Here is a 19,245-nt window from a genome sequence, read left to right on the forward strand (position 1 = left end):
TTTAATTACCATTGTAACATTATAGTACTGCACTTTCTAGCCTACAGAACTGTAAGAATCTGTAGAATTTACCTGTATGTGGTGAGGACTGGAACCCTGCTACCTTGCATGTTTAGCACTCTTTTCACTAAGCTACACCTCCAACCCAGAAGATACATTTTCACTCATTATAAATTTCCCAGTCTCGGGTATTCTGTTATACCAGCACAAAATGGACTGAGACCATGGCTTGAGTATGGAACTCATATCTGAGTCATAATTTTCAGCCTTGGTAATTTACAGAATTAGGGTCTCTATGACAACAAGTCTTGAAAAGCTACTCCTAAAGTGCTTCAGATATTATCTAAAGCAAACAAGATACTCTGTACCTTGGTGCCCTGACCACAAAGGAAGTAGTGTTCAAAAGGAAGACATGGGGAGCCAAGAAAAAGGAGTTGTTCATGACAGTAGGACAGAACTATTAACTGGGTTACATATTTGGGTCTCTATTTGATGTTGCAAAAATTTAACTCATTGCTATATGGAGGTTGTTCAATTCAAACTAGAATTACCGGGGATCTGATAAACACATTATAATAATTGGTTCTTTTTTGAGGGGGATTTTAGTGAGGTCAGAGATTATTTTGGTTGTGATCATTTATCCATATTGCTACAAGTGGAAATGCTATCAATAGTGATTTCTTGTAGATTCCTTTGTAGACTGGAATTTCTCAGAGGTTTCCATTATGGGGGTCTGATGATGGGTGGCATCTTCAGTAGTCAGGAAGTTCGAGGGGCAATAGCTACTATTTGGGATACTTGAAGAAAGGTATTAGAATGTATACATACTGACCTAAAAATCATAAGTGAGGAAAGAACAGAAAGGAAAAGGGTCTCTTAGTATGTGAGAATCAGAAAATGAGGGGAAAAAAAACCAGGAATTAGACGGGTATTGATTCAGCATTTTGGGTGGAAATTGTGCACTAGCCAAGGTCATTGATACGTTCCAAAGATCTTGAGTTAGTTATCTGCTCCTAATGATTAGCTACTTTAGAAGATCATTGAGAGCTCCCAGTTTGAGGTTTTATAGAAGAGCAGTCAAAATTCTGTGTAATTCTGGATTGCTTCTTTAGTTATGCAAAGTGAACCCAGGATTGACATCCTGAGGCTTCACTGCTATAAAAATACTCACATATAAAACACATTCACATCCCATGGAAGGTAGAAGCTGGATAAAATCCATCCAAGGGTGTTCAAGAGCCCTTGAGGCTTTGGTTCCTGGCCACATTATACCTTGAAGTTTTTCAGGATTATATTGTTGACAGGTGACACATGACTTGGTTGTCTCTCTAAAGCTTCTCCTCCAATATTGATTTAAGCTAGTAATCAGTTTAGCTGAGTGCAATGGCACACTCCTATAATCCCAGAAACTTACGAGGCTGAGGCAGGATGATCACAAGTTCAAGGCCAGCCCCAACATTAGTGAAACCCTCAGCAAGTCAGTGAGAATGGCTTAAACAACAGACTCATAAGGCCCAGACCTGTGTTCTAACTTGTGAGTTTCCTTCTTATGGCAGATAACACTAGTAGCTAGAACAACACAAAACAGCAAAATGAAAGCCAGCAAAAGGGATGAAAATAAATGAGCTGATTCTACCAATGATGCTAAACACGTAGAAATCAGTAACAACTCCTGGGTATCAAGCTGAGCTTAAGCAGATAGGAAGCTCAATGCAAAGAGCAGAGTTCAGGCCCAATACTAACTTAACCAAATTGATGTGGACTCCATAAGCCAAGAATATCTAGGCACCAACAGCTTCCCTAGTACTACACCTGGGGGAAGACTAGGGTCTTTGGTGAGAAGCAGTATAGAATATATATTGGGGCCACCAAGGAAAACTGGAAACAAATGAAGTCCACACAAAGAAGAACAAGTAAAGGCTATTTATTCTGAATTTGCTATAGCAAAGGAGTTGGTCACCATCCTTTGCTTTTGGTAGAGATTCACGGTCAAGAAGTGGAACAGAAAAGCTTTATAGTTAAAAAAGGGGGAGGGAGATGGTAGGCCTTCAGATTAAATGTTAGTGGATAAGTTTTTTTAAAATTACATATTTATGATTTGTATTTTCATACAAGGTAACTTCTTATTTTACAAGCCCCAGTGTATCACCAACAATCTGCCTGAATTATATAATTAAAAATATATGTGTGTATACTTATGTCCACATGTACACATATATGTATTTGAATTATATATTATATACCCTCCATATTCAAATGACATACTTTTTGGTACTCAACTTGGCTATGTAAAAAAGATCATAAAAGCTAATGACTTAAATCCGTTGATGGAAGAACCCCTTTTGCTTTAAAAACAATTTTAATCGTGAGGTGTGGTGGCACACACCTGTAATCCCAGTGGCTTAGGAGGCTGAGGCAGGAGGATCTAGGGTACAAAACCAGTCTCAGCAACAGAAAGGCGCTAGCAACTCAGTGAGACCCTGTCTCTAAATAAAACAAAATAGGACTGGGGATGTGGCTCAGCGGTTGAGTGCCCCTGAGTTCAATCCCTGGTATAAAACAACAACAACAAAAAATCCACAAACAATTTTAATCAGTGATTCAAATTGCATTTAAAAATAAGTGATAACTGAGCCTCACCAGCTACTTTGATTTCATGCCAGGTCCCATCCTAGAATAGTTTTGGTATTTTCCTCTCTGAATTTTTGTTTTCTTCACTCTAAACTGAAGACCCTGACCTACTCCACAGGGATGTTAGGATAATTAAAAGATTCAGAGGGGCCTAGGGGAATAGCTCATGTAGAGTGCCTTCCTAGCATGTGTACAAGGGCCTGGGTTCAATCCCCAACCCCACACACACACAAAAAAAAAAAAGCAGGAAAAACAAGGTATAGAAAACACTGGAGAAGCTCCTTTTGCTGTGTTCTCTACATGTAACAAACATGTGGCTATATGGTATGATCAGGAAGAAGGAGGATAATGGAAGGAAAGCAAATACAATAAATGAGACAAAAACTCAGTGTCTATGGCTTGTGGAGGGGGACAAGGAAAGAACATGCTAGACACAGAGGGGAGTGTTCTCTCTTGCATTGCAACACACCAAGAAGTGAGGGAGGTTTGAATTTGGTTATCATAGATTAGACTTTTCCTTCTAGAAGGTTTACCAGCATTCATTCATTCATTTACAAATCCCAGAAGATGCAAAGAATGCTAACAATAGGATCTGACCCTGTACTTGGTTGGCATGGGGATGTCAGAGAGAGTAGGAGAGGCCATATATGTGCCCTCATGAGAATGGACAATCTGGTCCGATTTTAAGGATTCAGAAAGAAAGAGCAAGCCTAAAAATTTGCTATTACTGGACATGAGACTAAAGAGTGAGGTCCCGAGGCCCCTGTATTCTATGGACTTCTTAACAATCATTTGGGGGAAACATTAAATACAGTATCATATTCAAGGGACATGTAATAGACTTAGACTTGGACTGAGAACTTCAAATCTCTAACAGTTCGGTGAGCTGCCATTTATATTTGTATTGATACTTTATATTTTGTTTTATTCTCTTAAACCTACCAATGTTGTGTTCAGTACCATTTACTAGTTTCCCCACCTTCTAATTCCTTCAAGAGAGAATTATTACTAACACACCTTTACATTCACACTCCCAAGTTGGATCATCAGACTTATGGGATAAATATCAAAGGCAGCATCAGAGAATCAGAGAATAGAGACACTAGAGCTTTACACTTAGCTTACACTAAGTAGGTTCACACTAAGCTGATCTGCATACTAGAGCATAACCAGCCAACTAAGCAATTTAATCAGGAGGGGCAGTTAATGTTATCAGACATGCCTTCAGCTCAAGGAGCTGGTCAAGTGGCAGAGATGGTGGGCACCACAGAGATACCTGCATGTTCTTAAACAACTGAATTTATCGAATACTATGTGCTAAGAGAGGAAAAAGACATAGTCCTTATTTCCCAGAGTTCACAGACCAATTCTGTCTGTGACTAGATTAATTCTTTATTCTTAGGCCGGTTTGAGGGGGAAGAGGTGTTGGAACTATAAAATTTTACAGTTGCTCAGAAATGACACTAGAGGATTGAGACTTTGATGTTTGGAATAGAATGGATATTCAGCAAGCCTGGCTTGGTGGTCCAGACTCTTGAAGGATTTCCCACAGGGCATTCAAGAACATCTGGGCTAAAAACTTCCCAGCACATGTCAGCTAACAAAGATAGCTGTGATTAGAACAAACCTCCTCCCCTGGAATGCTATTTCTATAGGATGTACTCTACAGTCACCCCAGCCTTCCACTCTAACTAATGCATTTAATGATGGTAATAAGCACCAATTGCCTGCCACCTGCCAGGTACAGTGTCAGATATTTCAAATACAAAAGTGCATTTAATCCTCACAACAATTTTAGGAACACATATTATTTTTGTTTCCAAAACACAGCTGAGTAAACTGAGTCTCAGAGGCTAAGTCCTGAAGCCAGAATTAGACAGTCAGCACAGATAGGTAAATCGAGTCAGGTTGCTTCACGGAGGCTAATTTTGGGTGAGTCTGGGAAGTTGGAGACTGTCCCCTGAAGGATTAAAGTGTTAATTCCTTCAGAGTCTTTCTTCCACCCTTATCAAGAACCAGCCCCTGCTCCAACTTGTTGCCAAGGTAACCTGTCCCAGGAATTGCCCCCCCTACAGGGAGCTATAAGGTGGTTAATGTGTCCTTGGCTGCACCATCCTGCCCTTCCCCCTTCAGCTCACCTGTTTCCTACCTTTTAGCCATCCCACCAGCATTTTTCCTAGGCCTAATCACATACTCAGGAAGGAGAAAGATTAGGGGAAGAGGGCAGGAGAACAAAGGAAGCCTAGGACATATAAAAAGGGCAGAAAACCTCGTTTCTGGGGATAGCAGGATACCAGCTATGGACTCTTCTCCCTCCTGGGAGAAACCTGTTACCCACCATACCCCCTTTTAATTTTTTTATTTTGTTTTTATTGTTGTAGTCGGACACAATACCTTTATTTTATTTATTTTTATGTGGGACCGAACCCGAGGCCCCACGCATGCGAGGCAAGCGCTCTACCACTGAGCTTCAGCCCTGTGTTACCTCTTAATTAAATAAACCTGCTTTATATGCTTGCCTCCTGCTTCTCTAGGGTTCAGACTTCAACATGTGAGGAAGCAGGACTCGTCACCGATAACCGCGGTATCACAGCCAGGGTGGAATAAACCCCAGAGCTGGTTTTTAGCACAGTGTTCTGCCCAGACACAAGCAGGCCCTGGTGCTGTGGTGCTCCTCTCACCGGCTCAGTCTGGTACTCTAGAGGACAAAGTGCCTTAAGGATGTTCCTGGAACAATCACTTGAATGAAGGAGGCATGGGAGAGGATTTTTCCTCATTTACTAAAATCATACGATATTGAACTTCAAATCCATTTTCCAGAAAGTGCACTTCAGCTGTCTCATTTAGCATATGAGGAAACTCCAGTCCAGTGAAATGGGATGACTAGACCCAAAAGATCACTGGCAGCCCAGAGCCCTCCTGGCTGGAGCCTACTGCTCAGGCCAACATTCCTGAGGATGCTCAGATACCTCTGGAGACTTTTAACTCGGGGACTACATCTGCACTCGTGGCTCCTTGGGGCTCCCGGGACAGGGCTACCAGGGCAGGGCAGCGCTGCCAACGGAGATCTGGCCGGGACTCCTACCAGTCGCTGCAGGTGCTTGCTCCAGCCACACTGGTTACCTGGCCCGGGCACTCTGCGGGCCTCCACAGGTAGATTTAGAAGTCCACACCCATATGTATTTTTTAAATTCAGCAATTCTAGCACGCCAGTCCTGAGCAGGTCCGAGGCAGTGGGCGGGGCATGCGGCTGCAGTCTCATTTCCTCGCGCGCGCCGGAAGTGGCCGTCCTTAGCGCGGCGGCGCGCCCGGCGGGTGGGCTGCTGAGGCGGCGGCGGCCCCAGTGCGCGGGGCGCCGCCCATGTGCGCCCGCCGACCCGGAGGTGGGGGTGGCTTGGTGGCCGCGGTGGACCGAGAGGGCCAGCGCGGTGAGTACCCGGCCTGGCCTGAGACTCCCGCCGGCTCGGGCGGAGCGGTGCAGGCAACCGGAACGCGGGCTGGGGTCTGCGGGCACTGGTCCCTGTCAGGTCACATCAGACGAACCCTCCGGGGCCCTGTCCCTGTGTGGTAGCTTCGCGGACAGCCCTCTGGAGTCCGCTCGGATTTCAGGGGAAAGCTGCAGTTTTTTTCCGAGACCGGTGCTGCCAGGGACCTTTGGTTTGCGTGTCAGTGTTTTGTTTTGTTTTGATCACTTTTTTAAAAAAAACTTACTATCTCCTCTCGGTGGATAAACTTTTTAGTCGGCTGTTACCACTTGGGGGGGGGGCTTTAAAATCGTTTTCTCTGACAGCAGCACTCCCATCTCTTGAAAGACATCAGAAGGAACGCCTTTAAAAGATGCACGTTTTGTAGGAATTAGGGGAGGGGGGGGTCGAGCATCCCATGGGACAGGGAGCCTCTGGCCTTGTCAAAAAATTCACCTTGAAAATTACTCTATTGTGAAGCAAGTGACAGAGAAGAAATTTGTAAAGCATGAAATTGATGCTCCTTCTGTGGTGATGGTATTGACAGCATGACAATATGATCATAAATTCGAAGCTTTTCCGTTTAAGTCCTTGTTAAACCTGAAGGTATTTTCTAGCCTGCTTTTGAGATAATGTATGCAATGTCGTGGCAGTTCACTGTCATTTGAAGGCTCCTGGGCCTTCATTTCTGGTGAGATTAATGATATCTTTATATCATTAATGTATTTTAAAAGTACCTTTGGTCTTGGAAGTGAGAAACCAAGTATTTTATGACAGAGAATGTTTGCATTCATTTTGTATTCTTTCTAGTTGTTTAAAGTTGTTATGTGATTAAAAGAATGCAAAAGCTGCTGGATTTGCAATATGTATGGCTCAGATAATTTGAACATAAGTACAATTAGTTCCAAGCGGTTTAGAAATTACATTTTTTTCCTTAACTTTTTTGTAGCTGTATAAAATAACATATTAAGTCAACAAGTACATAAACTTGTATAACTCAATTAATTTTTGCATATTCATTATCTGTTTAACCACTATATACATCATATTATAACTGAACATTACAGTGTGAACATTTTGATTAAACTTTTCAATCATCCTCTGCTTCTTCAAGTCACTTATACTCCTATCCCCAATCTGTATTTTGACTCTTCTCATCAACTATTAATTTTGTCTATTTTGAGCTTCATATTAATGAAATTCCATTGCTTGTGATAGTATGGTGTCAGTGGTGCTTTTTATTGCTATGCTATATTCTGCTCTCTATGACTACTCTTCTGCTGATGAGCATTTGTGTTTCCAATTTCTGTATACTATGTATTTGTATATTAAGAATGTTATGAACATTCTTGGTGAGCATGTAGATGAATTTGTTAGATGTAGAATGATTGAATCATAAGGTAAGCAGCAAATGACATTTTATCTAATGCGTAACATTCCTTTTTTTAAAAAAAAGTAATAGAAGCTTTTGTTAAATAATCTAATATTAAGGATGATTAAAAATGGTTGAACTAAAAAAATGGTTGAACTATTATGAGTGCAAGACTTAGGAGATTCCATTACCATGTTATTATTTATTATTTATATATGTGTGTATTACACATAACAGTCTTCTTTAGGTGGTCATTACTTTTTAAAAGTCTGTTAGATATGATTATGATCTAACTCTGAAGTTTGGTATAACAAGGAGGAACTGTGTTACTCAAGTTAGTAGTTGTTAGGGGAAATTAAGTAGTTGTTGTTAGGGGAAACAAAACACCACAAGAATATAACTAAAAATGGATTGAAAAATCATGGGATTATAAAACAATGAATTTAAATTGTTATTTTCATGCTACATGAATACTAAGTATAAATGTAAAATTGAATTATAGGGTTGTTACAAATGTGAATTGTTACAGGCATATAGTTATTTCCATACATATGAAGGTATTAGAATATTTATAATGTGAACTGAAAACAAAAAGCACTAAATAATTGTGGGAAATCAGTGGAACCCCAGAATGAACAAAAACAAGAACTAAGCCTAAAGGAGTTAATATAAGAAACAAAAAAAAAAAACGTTAAAATAAATGTTAGTTATCTTAAATTGGGAGCTTATCCCACTTGTTGAATACATACAGGCTGCCATGAAAAAAAGCAGTCTGTTTTTAACTATTAAAACATAGAAAGTGCTGGGCACAGTACTTTCAAGTATTTTGTATAAGAAAACAGTTAACTTATTTCTCAACTCCATGTCACAGATAATTATAACTAAGAAATTTAGTGGAGTGTTACGAAAGGATGCATAAGCTAGAGTAGGTAGAATTTAAAAATCTTTAATAATCTGAATCAAAAATTTAATAATCTAGAGCATGATTTCAAAGTCAGGTTTTTTCCCCCACATCAGACAGGTAATGTGCTAAAATAAGAAAGGTGCATGTCACACAGCACTGAATACCTACATTTACAAACCAAAAAGGATCTCAAAGTTGGTTTTTAATCAGCTTTCTGTTGCTGTGACAAAATACTTGAAATAATCAACTTAAAAGGAGGAAGGGTTTATTTTGGCTCACAGGTTTCAGTACATAGTAAATTGGCCTGTCACTTTGGGGCCTATAGCAAGGCAGTATGTCATGATGGAAGCCCATGGCAGAGGTGGCTTCCAACCTTGTGGTAGGCAGGAAGCAAGAAGGACAAGAAACAACTGGAATCCCAATAACCCCTTCAAGAGCAGGCCCCAAAAGACCTAAACTTCCTTCCACTAGGCCCCACCTACTAAAGGTTCTACCACCTCCCAATAGCACCACAGACTAGTGATCACACCTTCAACACATGGGCTTTTAGGTTACATTTCAGATCCAAAATATAGCAATTGGGAACGTGGGAAGTAGGTTTAGGAAGTTGGAAGCAGCAAATACTGACCAATTATGTGTTGCAATGAATAATTTAAGTAAATTTAACCAGGAATTTCATTCCAGGGATTTATCCTATAGATGAAATAACATATATTCAAGTCCTATATGCTAAGGCTATTCATGCCAAGATGCTTAATAGTGGCATTAGATTTGCAAAGATACACCAAAACCAGAGAAGGGAACTTAGACTCTAGGATAGAAGAGAGACTTCACTGTATGCCCTTTTATCATTTTTAATCTTTTTATCTCATGTTTTTATTTTTTGATATTTTAGAAGTATAAAAGAATTAGGGCTGGAGTTGTAGCTCAGTGATAGAGCACTTGCGTAGCATGTATGAGGCACTGATTTCGATTCTCAGTACCACATATAAATAAATAAACAAAATAAAGATCAACAACTAAAAATATTTTTAAAAAAAGAATTATAAGTTGGACTTTGTGGTACATGCACAAGTTCCAGACCAGCCTGAGCAACACAATAAGACCCTGTTTAAAGGAAAAGAAAAAAAATTTTTTTCTTTTAAAAGTATTAAAAAAATTAAGGACTTAGAGCTGGGGTTGCCATATCTGGCAGGCCACCTATATTTTTATTTATCTTATTTTTTAGTTTTGGCATCAGGAATTAAACTAAGAAGCAATTAACCACTGAACAACGTTCCCAGCCCTTTTTATTTTTGAGACAGGGTCTCAATGAGTTGCTTAGGGCTCACTAAATTTCTAAGGCTGGCCTTGAACTTGCAATCCTTCTGCCTCAGCCTCCGAAGTTGTTGAGATTACAGACATGCACCACCACACCAGACCACTGGCCATCTATTTTAATGTGACCTGTGACTTAAGGGTAGTTTTTACATTTTTAAATATTTTGGGGAAAAGAGAAAAACAATACTTTATGACATGTGAAGATTATATGAAGTTTGAATTTCAGTGTCCTTTGAAACAAATATGTGTATTAATTCACATATCATCAGCGTATGCTTTGCATGCTACAATGGCAGAATTGACTGGTATAACATTATCTGACCTAAAATGTTTGCTGACCCCTAGTTTGGGGCCAAAAATAGATTTCTCTATATACAGGAATTTGGTTTGTTATAAAGGTAACTTGCATTTCAAATTAAGGACAGGAGCATGTATTATAATATGAGTGACAAGAAGTACCTATTTAAGGAAAAAAAATTACTTATTTTACATTAGAATTACTTCAGATAGGGAGGCTAAAATTGAAAAGTCATTTAGGAAAAGCTTGATAGATTCAACTATTAACAAGAGAGACCAAAATTTGTGTAATGGGAAATTCCTTTCAGTTTTTTAAAGATATTGCTTCATTGTCTTCTCATTTGCATTGTTTCCAAGAGTAATCTTCTATAATCTGACATCATTGCCTTTTGTTTCTTATATATGATACATGCTTTTTGTCTGGCTGCATTTAAGATTCTTTTGATCATTGAGTTTGAGCAGTTTAATCATCATATGCCTTGGTTTTGTTGTTATTTTGAGATAAATTCTTGTCTGTTATGTGGCCAGGCTTGAACTTGGAATCCTCCTGCCTGAACTTCCTAAATAGCTGGAATTACAGGTGTGTACCATCATGCCTGGCTGTATGCCTTGTTTTATTTATGGTTCTTACACTTGAGGTTGGTTGAGCTCCTTAAATCTATGAATTCACAGTTTTCATCAAATTTGCAAAATGTTCAGCCTTATTTCTTTAAATGTTCTAATCTCCCCATTCTCAGGGGCCTTCAATTACGTATATATTATACTATTTGAAGTCATCACACAGCTCTGTTCATATATTTCGTTCTTTTTCCTTCTGAAGTAGTTTCTACTGCTGTGTCTGCAATTCACTTTCTTTTGAAACATCTAAGTTACTCTTAATCCCATCCAGTGCATTTTTTCACTTTGGCGTTGAAATTTTCATCTCCCAAAGTTTAATTTGGATCTTTTTTTTAAATGTCATACGTGTTTCTACTTTGTTTTTGAACAGGAACATCTTTTTAAATACAATTATACTGTTTTAATGTCATTTTCTGTGAATTCTCATAGTTGTGTCTGTTCTAGATCAGTTTTAGTCAGTAATTATTTTCATTATGGCTGGTGATTTTTGTTTGAATGTCATATATTGTAAATTTTACTTTGTTGTGTGGTATTTTTATATTTCTATAAATATTCTTGAGGCTTGTGCTGTTACTTGGAAACAATTTGATCCTTTCACGTTTTGTTTTTAAGATTTGTTGGTAGGACTAGAGCCATGTTTAGAGCTAATTAGTTCCCATCACTGAGGCAAGATATTTTTGAATACTTTACACAATTCCCCATGAATTTTGAGGTTTTCCAGTCTGTTTGGTGAGAGCATGCCTATTTCTGGCCCTGCATGAATACTAGGTTCTGTGTCCTCAAATTTTTTGTGTGCTCTTTTCCTCAGCCTATTAATTTCTCCATAAGCTTACATTGAACAGGACTCCACTGAATATCCAAAGGGTGTCTCTTCTTCAGACCTCTGGAGTTCTCTCTTTTTGTAACTGTCTCCTTTGAACCCTTGCTGCCTTAGTCTTCTCAGACTGTCAACTCAGGAAATCTGCTAATCTATGCTTAAGTTCCTCTCCCTGGGCTGGAAACTTAGGCAGTAAATTGGTAGTCATTTGTTTCTTGTTCCAGGATCGCTGACCTTTTTTACTTGAGGTTGAATATCTTGAAAATTGTTGTTTCATATTTTGGGGTCTTTTTGAGGGGGAGGAATTTTTTTTCTTTTTGGTTGGCTGTATATTTCTGAAATCTTTGACTTTTATATTTCATTCCTTTAACAATTCATTTTCTTATCTCTGCAGTATCCCTTTCTCTGTAAATAAACCGTATCTGTGATATAAACACATTGCATAGTGTGATAGTAATCAAGATGAAATTTTTTTGTTTTGCTTTTTTGTGGGGCTGGGAATTGAACCCATGGCCTTGTGAGGCAAGCACTGTACCAGTGAGCACATTCCTCCTAGTCTTTCTAATATTCTTAACATACTTAGAGCTGTTATAAACTAGTCTTCTAGGATTTGGTTGAAGAGTTTCCTACAGGAACTAAACAAGTAAGATTTTAATGGAAATTTCTCATAAAAATAAGACAATCACCACAGAACTATGCAACTAACATTTACATTCTGAGATAATTACAGCAGCTTTTCTTTCATTTCAGTAGAAAACATTCTGCTATAATATTAGCCTATTAAGTCACAAGTTTTCAATTCTGTGCATAGTGCAATGAAATTGGCACAGGTACATTAAAAATGTTTGGAAATAATATTCTAGAACTTAAATATAATAATTAATATTAAAATTATATTACATATTGTATAATTCTATATTATTATTTTATAATTATTGTATTACGTATTGTGTAATTCTATACACTATCTAAATTTTTATAGATGTTCCATATCTGGAATGATGGAGCAAAATGGGTTAAATAGTATGTAAACCATCTCAAATCAAACAGTGCTATCCTGAAAAAACTGTATGGAGAATGTATAAAAATACATTTTAAATCAGTGGGTTTCTTCCAGGATTTTTGAATTGCAACCCAGTTATAAATACATTTTACATGAAAAGTTCATACATATGCACATATATAATCACAACACAAAACTTACTACTAAATGTGATTCACGTTGATATTTTTTATACTGTTGAAAAGTTAACCTTTACAAGTGGCCCATTTAAGTCATAGCTCACAGTATAAAATATATTGTCTGCATACCAAAAAAAAAAAGCTATGAGGTACCCTATTAATAAAAGGTAGTGGTATTTAGATTATATATTTTTGGTTCTTTTATAAAGTTTCACTCCCAAACTGTTTGAGTATATAATCGTACTATGGTTAAGTCTGTCTACCTTAATAATAATTTATACAAATTATGTTTCTACATTTTCAATTTTAGCCTTTCTTTTCCCTAACAAGTAGGCTGATAATAACTTACAAATAGTTAAGAAATTCCTCTCAGTTTTTCTTTTCAAAATGACATTCAAGTGATTTCTTATTGCTAATGATTATGGTTTTGAGGCATGCTAAGTTCCTAGAACTAATATTAGCTTTGCATGCTTATTTTTAAATTAGTATTTTTTTTTCTTTTCTTTGGACTGGGGATTGAACCTGGAGCACTTTACCATCCCCAGTCCCTTTTATTTTTTATTTTGAAACAGGGTTTCACTCAATTGCTTAGGGATTCACTAAGTTACTAAGACTGGCCTTGAACTTGCCCACCCTCCTGCCTCAACCTTCAGAGTCACTAGGATTACAGGCATGTGCTTCCACACCCCGTTTAGGTAGTATTTCTAGAAAGTAAAAATGTCTCCTATTTTTTTCTACATCATTTAAGATTTACAATCAGTGGGAAAGAGGCTGTTAATAGTAAAAGACTTTGTTGTCATGAATTAAATTTTTCAAGATACTTGTTTATTATTTGTTTTATTAAAATAATAAATGGTTAAAGGGAGTTAAGTTCTATCCTACATTTTAAACAGATATGTGCCACAAAAATGTGTACACTGGAGCATTTTCCACAGAGGCATCCAGGCTTTCCTAATCACTAAGAAAGTGACTAAGACTGATGTTTCCCAGTCATCTTCTTCCATTGGTTCTACTGCACTGGAGAAACCATTACCATAAAATATCTGCAGTTAACACATTATCCTTCTTGATAAATTACTTGGTGAGAATGGAAGTTCTTTTGCAAGGAAGGCCTCCCTGCTTCTTCTCTTCTAAGTTTAACCTTCTCTACTTCTGGAATTAAAAATCCTTAGTTTAGAAATAGATACAGAATAGCTTATACAACTAGTTGTAGCATGAAAGGTAGCATATAATTTTGTAAATTTATAATGGTATTTGAATTTTTTCTCAAACATATTTAAAATATTCATATTTTTTCTTTATATAGACACTAAGCTTTCCAAACTTGTAGGAAATCTGTTGCTGTGCAATACAGTGAAAAGAATTATGTGATCTAATCTTCCAATAATCTACCAGAGAACTTTGGACATAAAAATGTTTTCTTAATGGTTTTCAGCTGTCTGTGACCTTTTGATATTGCCCCCCTTCCCGCCACACACACACACACACACTTAATTTTAATATTCCTAGATTGGCTGAGTTGAGCAATAGAAATTAATGCGGTAGAATATTTGAATCAAATAAATTGGAAAAAACTCTTTCCCATGAAAACCATTATTACTATGGTAGAAACAATTTATAGGAATTCATTTCCTAAGTGTATGCTAGTTGAACTATTGTGTTAATACAGAGTTATAAGCAATTTAATTAAAATAATTAGAAAACAGTAGAATCTATGTAACACAAACTATAGAATACAAATCATGAATGTAATTTTAATGTTTCTGTGATTCAGGAGATTATGGGTGGATAGCCATACTGTTTAAAAATATTATACATAGTATTTTAGAATTTTAAAAGGCATTTTAATAATTTCTCCAAGTACTTACCAATATTCTAAATTATATTTGTGCTTCTAGAGGTGCTCAATATATAGTTTATTGAACATATAAGTTTATTGAAGCTACCAACAGTTTGGTTTTCTTAAGAAAACAAAATTCTGATTGATTCTGATCTGTTTCTTTCAGAAAGCTCACTACCCATATAATGGATTTTATAGTTCAGATTGTATTATTCTGGATTTCATGGTAACAAAACAGGAAGTATACTTAATTTCTCATTTCTACAAGTAGTCATGACTACTGAGAAAACAATTTTTTTAAGCTACAGCAGAATTCATCTTGGTACCTTTTGTGGAAATCCTGATTTTGTTTTTAATTTTGATAACCTTTTGCTAAAGGTATGAAGAAGCAACTTATCTTGTTAGGCAAATACACATTAATAAGAATGTCTAGAAGAGGATCAATCCTTCACACCCGGACCCACTGGCTACTGTTAGGACTGGCTTTGCTCTGTAGTTTGGTATTATTTATGTACCTTCTGGAGTGTGCCCCTCAGACTGATGGAAATGCATCTCTTCCTGGTGTTGTCGGAGAAAATTATGGTAAAGAGTACTATCAAGCCCTCCTACAGGAGCAAGAAGAACATTATCAAACCAGGGCAACCAGTCTGAAACGCCAAATTGCCCAACTAAAACAAGAATTACAAGAAATGAGTGAGAAGATGAAATCATTACAAGAGAGAAAGAATATAGGGGCTAATGGCATAGGCTATCAAGGTAACAAAGAACAAGCACCTAGCGATCTTTTAGAATTTCTTCATTCCCAGATTGACAAAGCTGAAGTTAGCACAGGAGCCAAACTACCCAGTGAGTATGGGGTGATTCCTTTTGAAAGTTTTACTTTAATGAAAGTATTTCAGTTGGAAATGGGTCTCACTCGACATCCTGAAGAAAAGCCGGTTAGAAAAGACAAACGAGATGAATTGACAGACGTTATTGAAGCTGGCTTGGAGGTCATTAATAATCCTGATGAAGATGATGAACAGGAAGATGAGGAGGGTCCCCTGGGAGAGAAACTTATATTTAATGAAAATGACTTCATAGAAGGTAATATGAAAAATAAATTGGTAAATAGTTGTGTTATTGTGACAATATGCTAGTGTTTATGCTGACATGTCAGTTATCACACACAGTATTAAAACATTTAAGTTCTTACCTGCTTAATTCCACCAAGAATTTGAAGTGGCTTTTTGGAAAAATGCTATAATGAGATCATAATAAAATTGAGAATAAGGACCAGGGAAGTACAAGAATATAAACTATTGAAGCTGAAGAGCTCTTTTGAGCAGTGTGTATATTTACATGTGTATGATTTGCATTCCTCGCTTATCTGATCTTGATATTCCTTTTTAAAACATAAAAATTTTATGGTTTTTTTTATTTTAATTTTAACACCTCCTGCTAGATATTTAAATAGCAATTTTGGAAATAAATCTTTCTTAAAAGTTCTTTTTGCTTGATTCCATAAGCAGCCTACCACATTTTTTGTTGTTGTTGTTGTTGTTGTTGTTGTTGTTGTTTTGTTTTTACTCCAAATTATCATGACTAACACTTACCATACTATAGTATAATATATGGATGTCTTTGGAAGCCATCAGTCAGGACATAGTGGTTTGCTGGGCAGTTTCACCCTGTGGTTCCTTTTTTTTTCTACTGTCACTTCCTGACATTTTTTAAGGTTTTATCTTTTTTCTCACAACTCTTCTAATTTTTCCACAAGCTCAACTTTTTGTCTTATTCTATGTTTGTATTTGTGACAGAACTGAAAGATGCAGAGGAAATAAGATAATTAAGTACCATATAAAATGTCCACACATTAGATCTGCCTTAAAAAAAAAAAAAAAAAAGGAAGCTGAGCCAGTTTTATATTCTACAACTTCTGTGTATTTTATAACTTTTCTTTCAGGATATTTTTCTGCATGAAACATATTCCACACATCACTTTTTCTCCACTATGCCACTACTCTCTCTCCGAAAATAATTCTGGCAACCACTGAGTAGATCCTATTCCTCTTCCAGATTTTAGCTCAGGTGTCACTTCCAGGAAGTCATCTCCAGCTTCAAGTTTAAGATAGCAGTGCTTCCTGTATGCTTTTGTCATCTCTACACTGCATCCTCTCTCCTAGGACTTGTTGTAGTATATGTTATTGCCCATTTTCTGGTTCATTTTCCTGCCTCAGGAGGGTTGGGACAAGTCTATCTTATTCACCATTTTATTACCATATATTGACTGAGTGACCCACACATTTGTATGTCTAACTTCTCTCTTGAGTGTCATGCTTAAAAATCAGATTGCTGTGAAAAAGTACTGGAAAACAATATCAATCATATTATATTATGTCCAAGTATAAATATACCACAATGAACCCCATGTTTTTACATAATTATAATCTACTAATTAAAAAAAGAGTAATAGAAAGGAGACCAGTAGAGTAGAGCTGAGGATCAGGGGGAGGGAGGAGGAGAAGGAAAGATATTGGGAAATGAGATTGATCAAGTTACGTTATGTACATGTACAAATATGGAATAAGGATTCCTACTATTATGTAAAATTTTAATGCATTAATAACAAATAATAAACAGCAAAGGCAAAAAATTAGATTGCCCAGTAGATTTCTATACTTTTATCCTAAAAGCATCTCAAATCACTGTTGATATATAAACTAATTTTTCAACTTCACTATATTCAGTGTATTGCTACTATTTATTTTTCCTGTCTTTCTCAAAATTCAGACCATGTTGTCTGTTTATATTATTAATATAAATATTGATGAAGACACCTGATTCATTTTTTTTGTACTGAACAGAGCAACAGAAGTTTTTTTTTTTTTAACACTTGGGCTCAGAATTTAATATTGCTTTAAGTAATTTCTTTGTCATATGATTACTGTAATGATAAACTATTATTTTTAAAGTCATGTATAAAGGAATAATTATCATTTGGAGGGTATTTCATGGATTGAATAATATAACAGGGTGATAAGCTTTTTAAAAAAACCCTCTTCTACTTCAAGAATAGTTTTTTTTTGTCTAGACAGTGGGAATAAATATTTTCACAAATAGACTAAGACTCTATAGATCTGGTTTAATACTTTCAATCTTTGAGTAAAGTCCTGTTGAATTTATAAATTTTGATATGAACATGACTTTGAAAACTCTTTCCTTTAGGTTATTATCGCACTGAGAGAGATAAGGGAACACAGTATGAACTCTTTTTTAAGAAAGCAGACCTTATGGAATATAGACATGTGACCCTCTTCCGCCCTTTTGGACCTCTCATGAAAGTGAAGAGTGAGATGATTGACATTACTAGATCAATTATTAATATCATTGTGCCACTTGCTGAAAGAACTGAAGCATTTGCACAGTTTATGCAGAACTTCAGGTAATTGTCGGGACTTAATGATTTTGCTAAGTTCTAAAAAAAAAATAACATTTTGCACAGATTTGCTTAATTTATTTCCACTGATTACTTAGAATTATAGAATAATTTTATTGCTTTAGGGGAATTTTCCTTTTTTATATTCTCCTTTTTCTTTAAGAATGAATCATATGTTGTATTTCTTGAAATTTTCAACCATATTGTAAATTGAGGGTGACAACTGTTACAAACTAAATATGATGGCCTTTATAATAGTGTGTGAATTCATTTTAGGACTAGTTAAATTTTTAAGAATTACTTTATTGAGGCATTTTTGTATACAATAAAATCCATGTAATAAGGATAATTTTAAGGATGTTTTAAGGATAAGAAATCATATTTTCATTACTTTGGACAAATGTATACATTCACAAACTACCACCGCAATCAAGATATAAAGGTTGCTATCTCCCAAGAAAATCCTCTAAAGAACAATTTGAGTTTCAAGGCTGAAATAAATTTAGAAATATAAGTATTCAACAAAAATTTGGAGAAAGTCATTCCATCTTGGAAAGCAGAATATGTATGGCTTTATTTTTTGGTCATTAAATTTGGATATTTTAAAATGTTGAAGTGTTAAGAATTAGAATACCTAAGAAAATAAGGCTTTTGTTTTAAATTAACAATTGTCATTTTCAATTATTCTAATGCACTAGGTTTAGTTCTTTTTTAATCCTAATCTTTATTCTCATATTAAAAGATTGGTTAACACCATTCTGCAGCATAATATCTGGAAATTGGACTTGTAAATGAGATCTGATTTTTTTTTTTTTTTGGAAAGGGGCAGTACCAGGGATTGAACTCAAGGGCTCTCAACCACTGAGCCGCATCCCCAGCCCTATTTTGTATTTTATTTAAAGACAGGGTCTCACTGAATTGCTTAGTCCCTCACTTTTGCTGAGGCTGGCAATCTCAGTCGCAATCGCAATCCTCCTGTCTCAGCCTCCCCAGCCTCTGGGATTATAGTCATGCACCACCTCCCCCAACTTAGATCTGATTTCTTGAAGCTTTGTTTTTTAAATCACCTTTCTTGAAATTACCTTCAGAGGCTACATCTTTCTTTACAGTGGATAATCTCAGTGATGGCAAATATTTGTTCCTTGATAACAGATAAAATTTTTTATATTAGCTAGTTTGAGGACAAAATAATTCTTGATCCAAAACTTAAATATTTGTCTATTTGGTTTTGAACACATTGAACTTACTTCCTTAAATAGCAATCCCAAGGTAAAAGTTTGCCAAATGTTTTGAAATATGAGAGTAATGTTGGATTCCTTCCATAGCCCTTGAGGATTATACTCATTGACATAGGCTTCATGCCTTTACCTAATGCTTCATGT

The 19,245-nt window shown here is 36.3% G+C and overlaps 1 protein-coding gene across 3 annotated transcripts in view; it reads left to right on the forward strand.

The window, feature by feature from the left end:
* Positions 1-5,931: 5,931 nt before the first annotated feature.
* Positions 5,932-19,245, forward strand: part of Csgalnact2 (chondroitin sulfate N-acetylgalactosaminyltransferase 2) — a 38,896-nt gene continuing 25,582 nt past the window's right edge. For 2 of the 3 annotated variants that reach the window (XM_076834702.1, XM_076834703.1), the window contains exons 1-3: positions 5,932-6,059; positions 14,612-15,531; positions 17,653-17,869. In XM_076834702.1, coding sequence (XP_076690817.1) covers positions 14,826-15,531; positions 17,653-17,869 — 923 coding nt within the window. In that variant the 5' untranslated portion in view covers positions 5,932-6,059; positions 14,612-14,825. The remainder of the gene's footprint in view (positions 6,060-14,611; positions 15,532-17,652; positions 17,870-19,245) is intronic. The other variant, XM_077105411.1, reaches the window with a different exon arrangement.

This window comes from Callospermophilus lateralis, chromosome 15 (genome assembly GCF_048772815.1).
Source record: "Callospermophilus lateralis isolate mCalLat2 chromosome 15, mCalLat2.hap1, whole genome shotgun sequence".
Taxonomy (NCBI): domain Eukaryota; kingdom Metazoa; phylum Chordata; class Mammalia; order Rodentia; family Sciuridae; genus Callospermophilus; species Callospermophilus lateralis.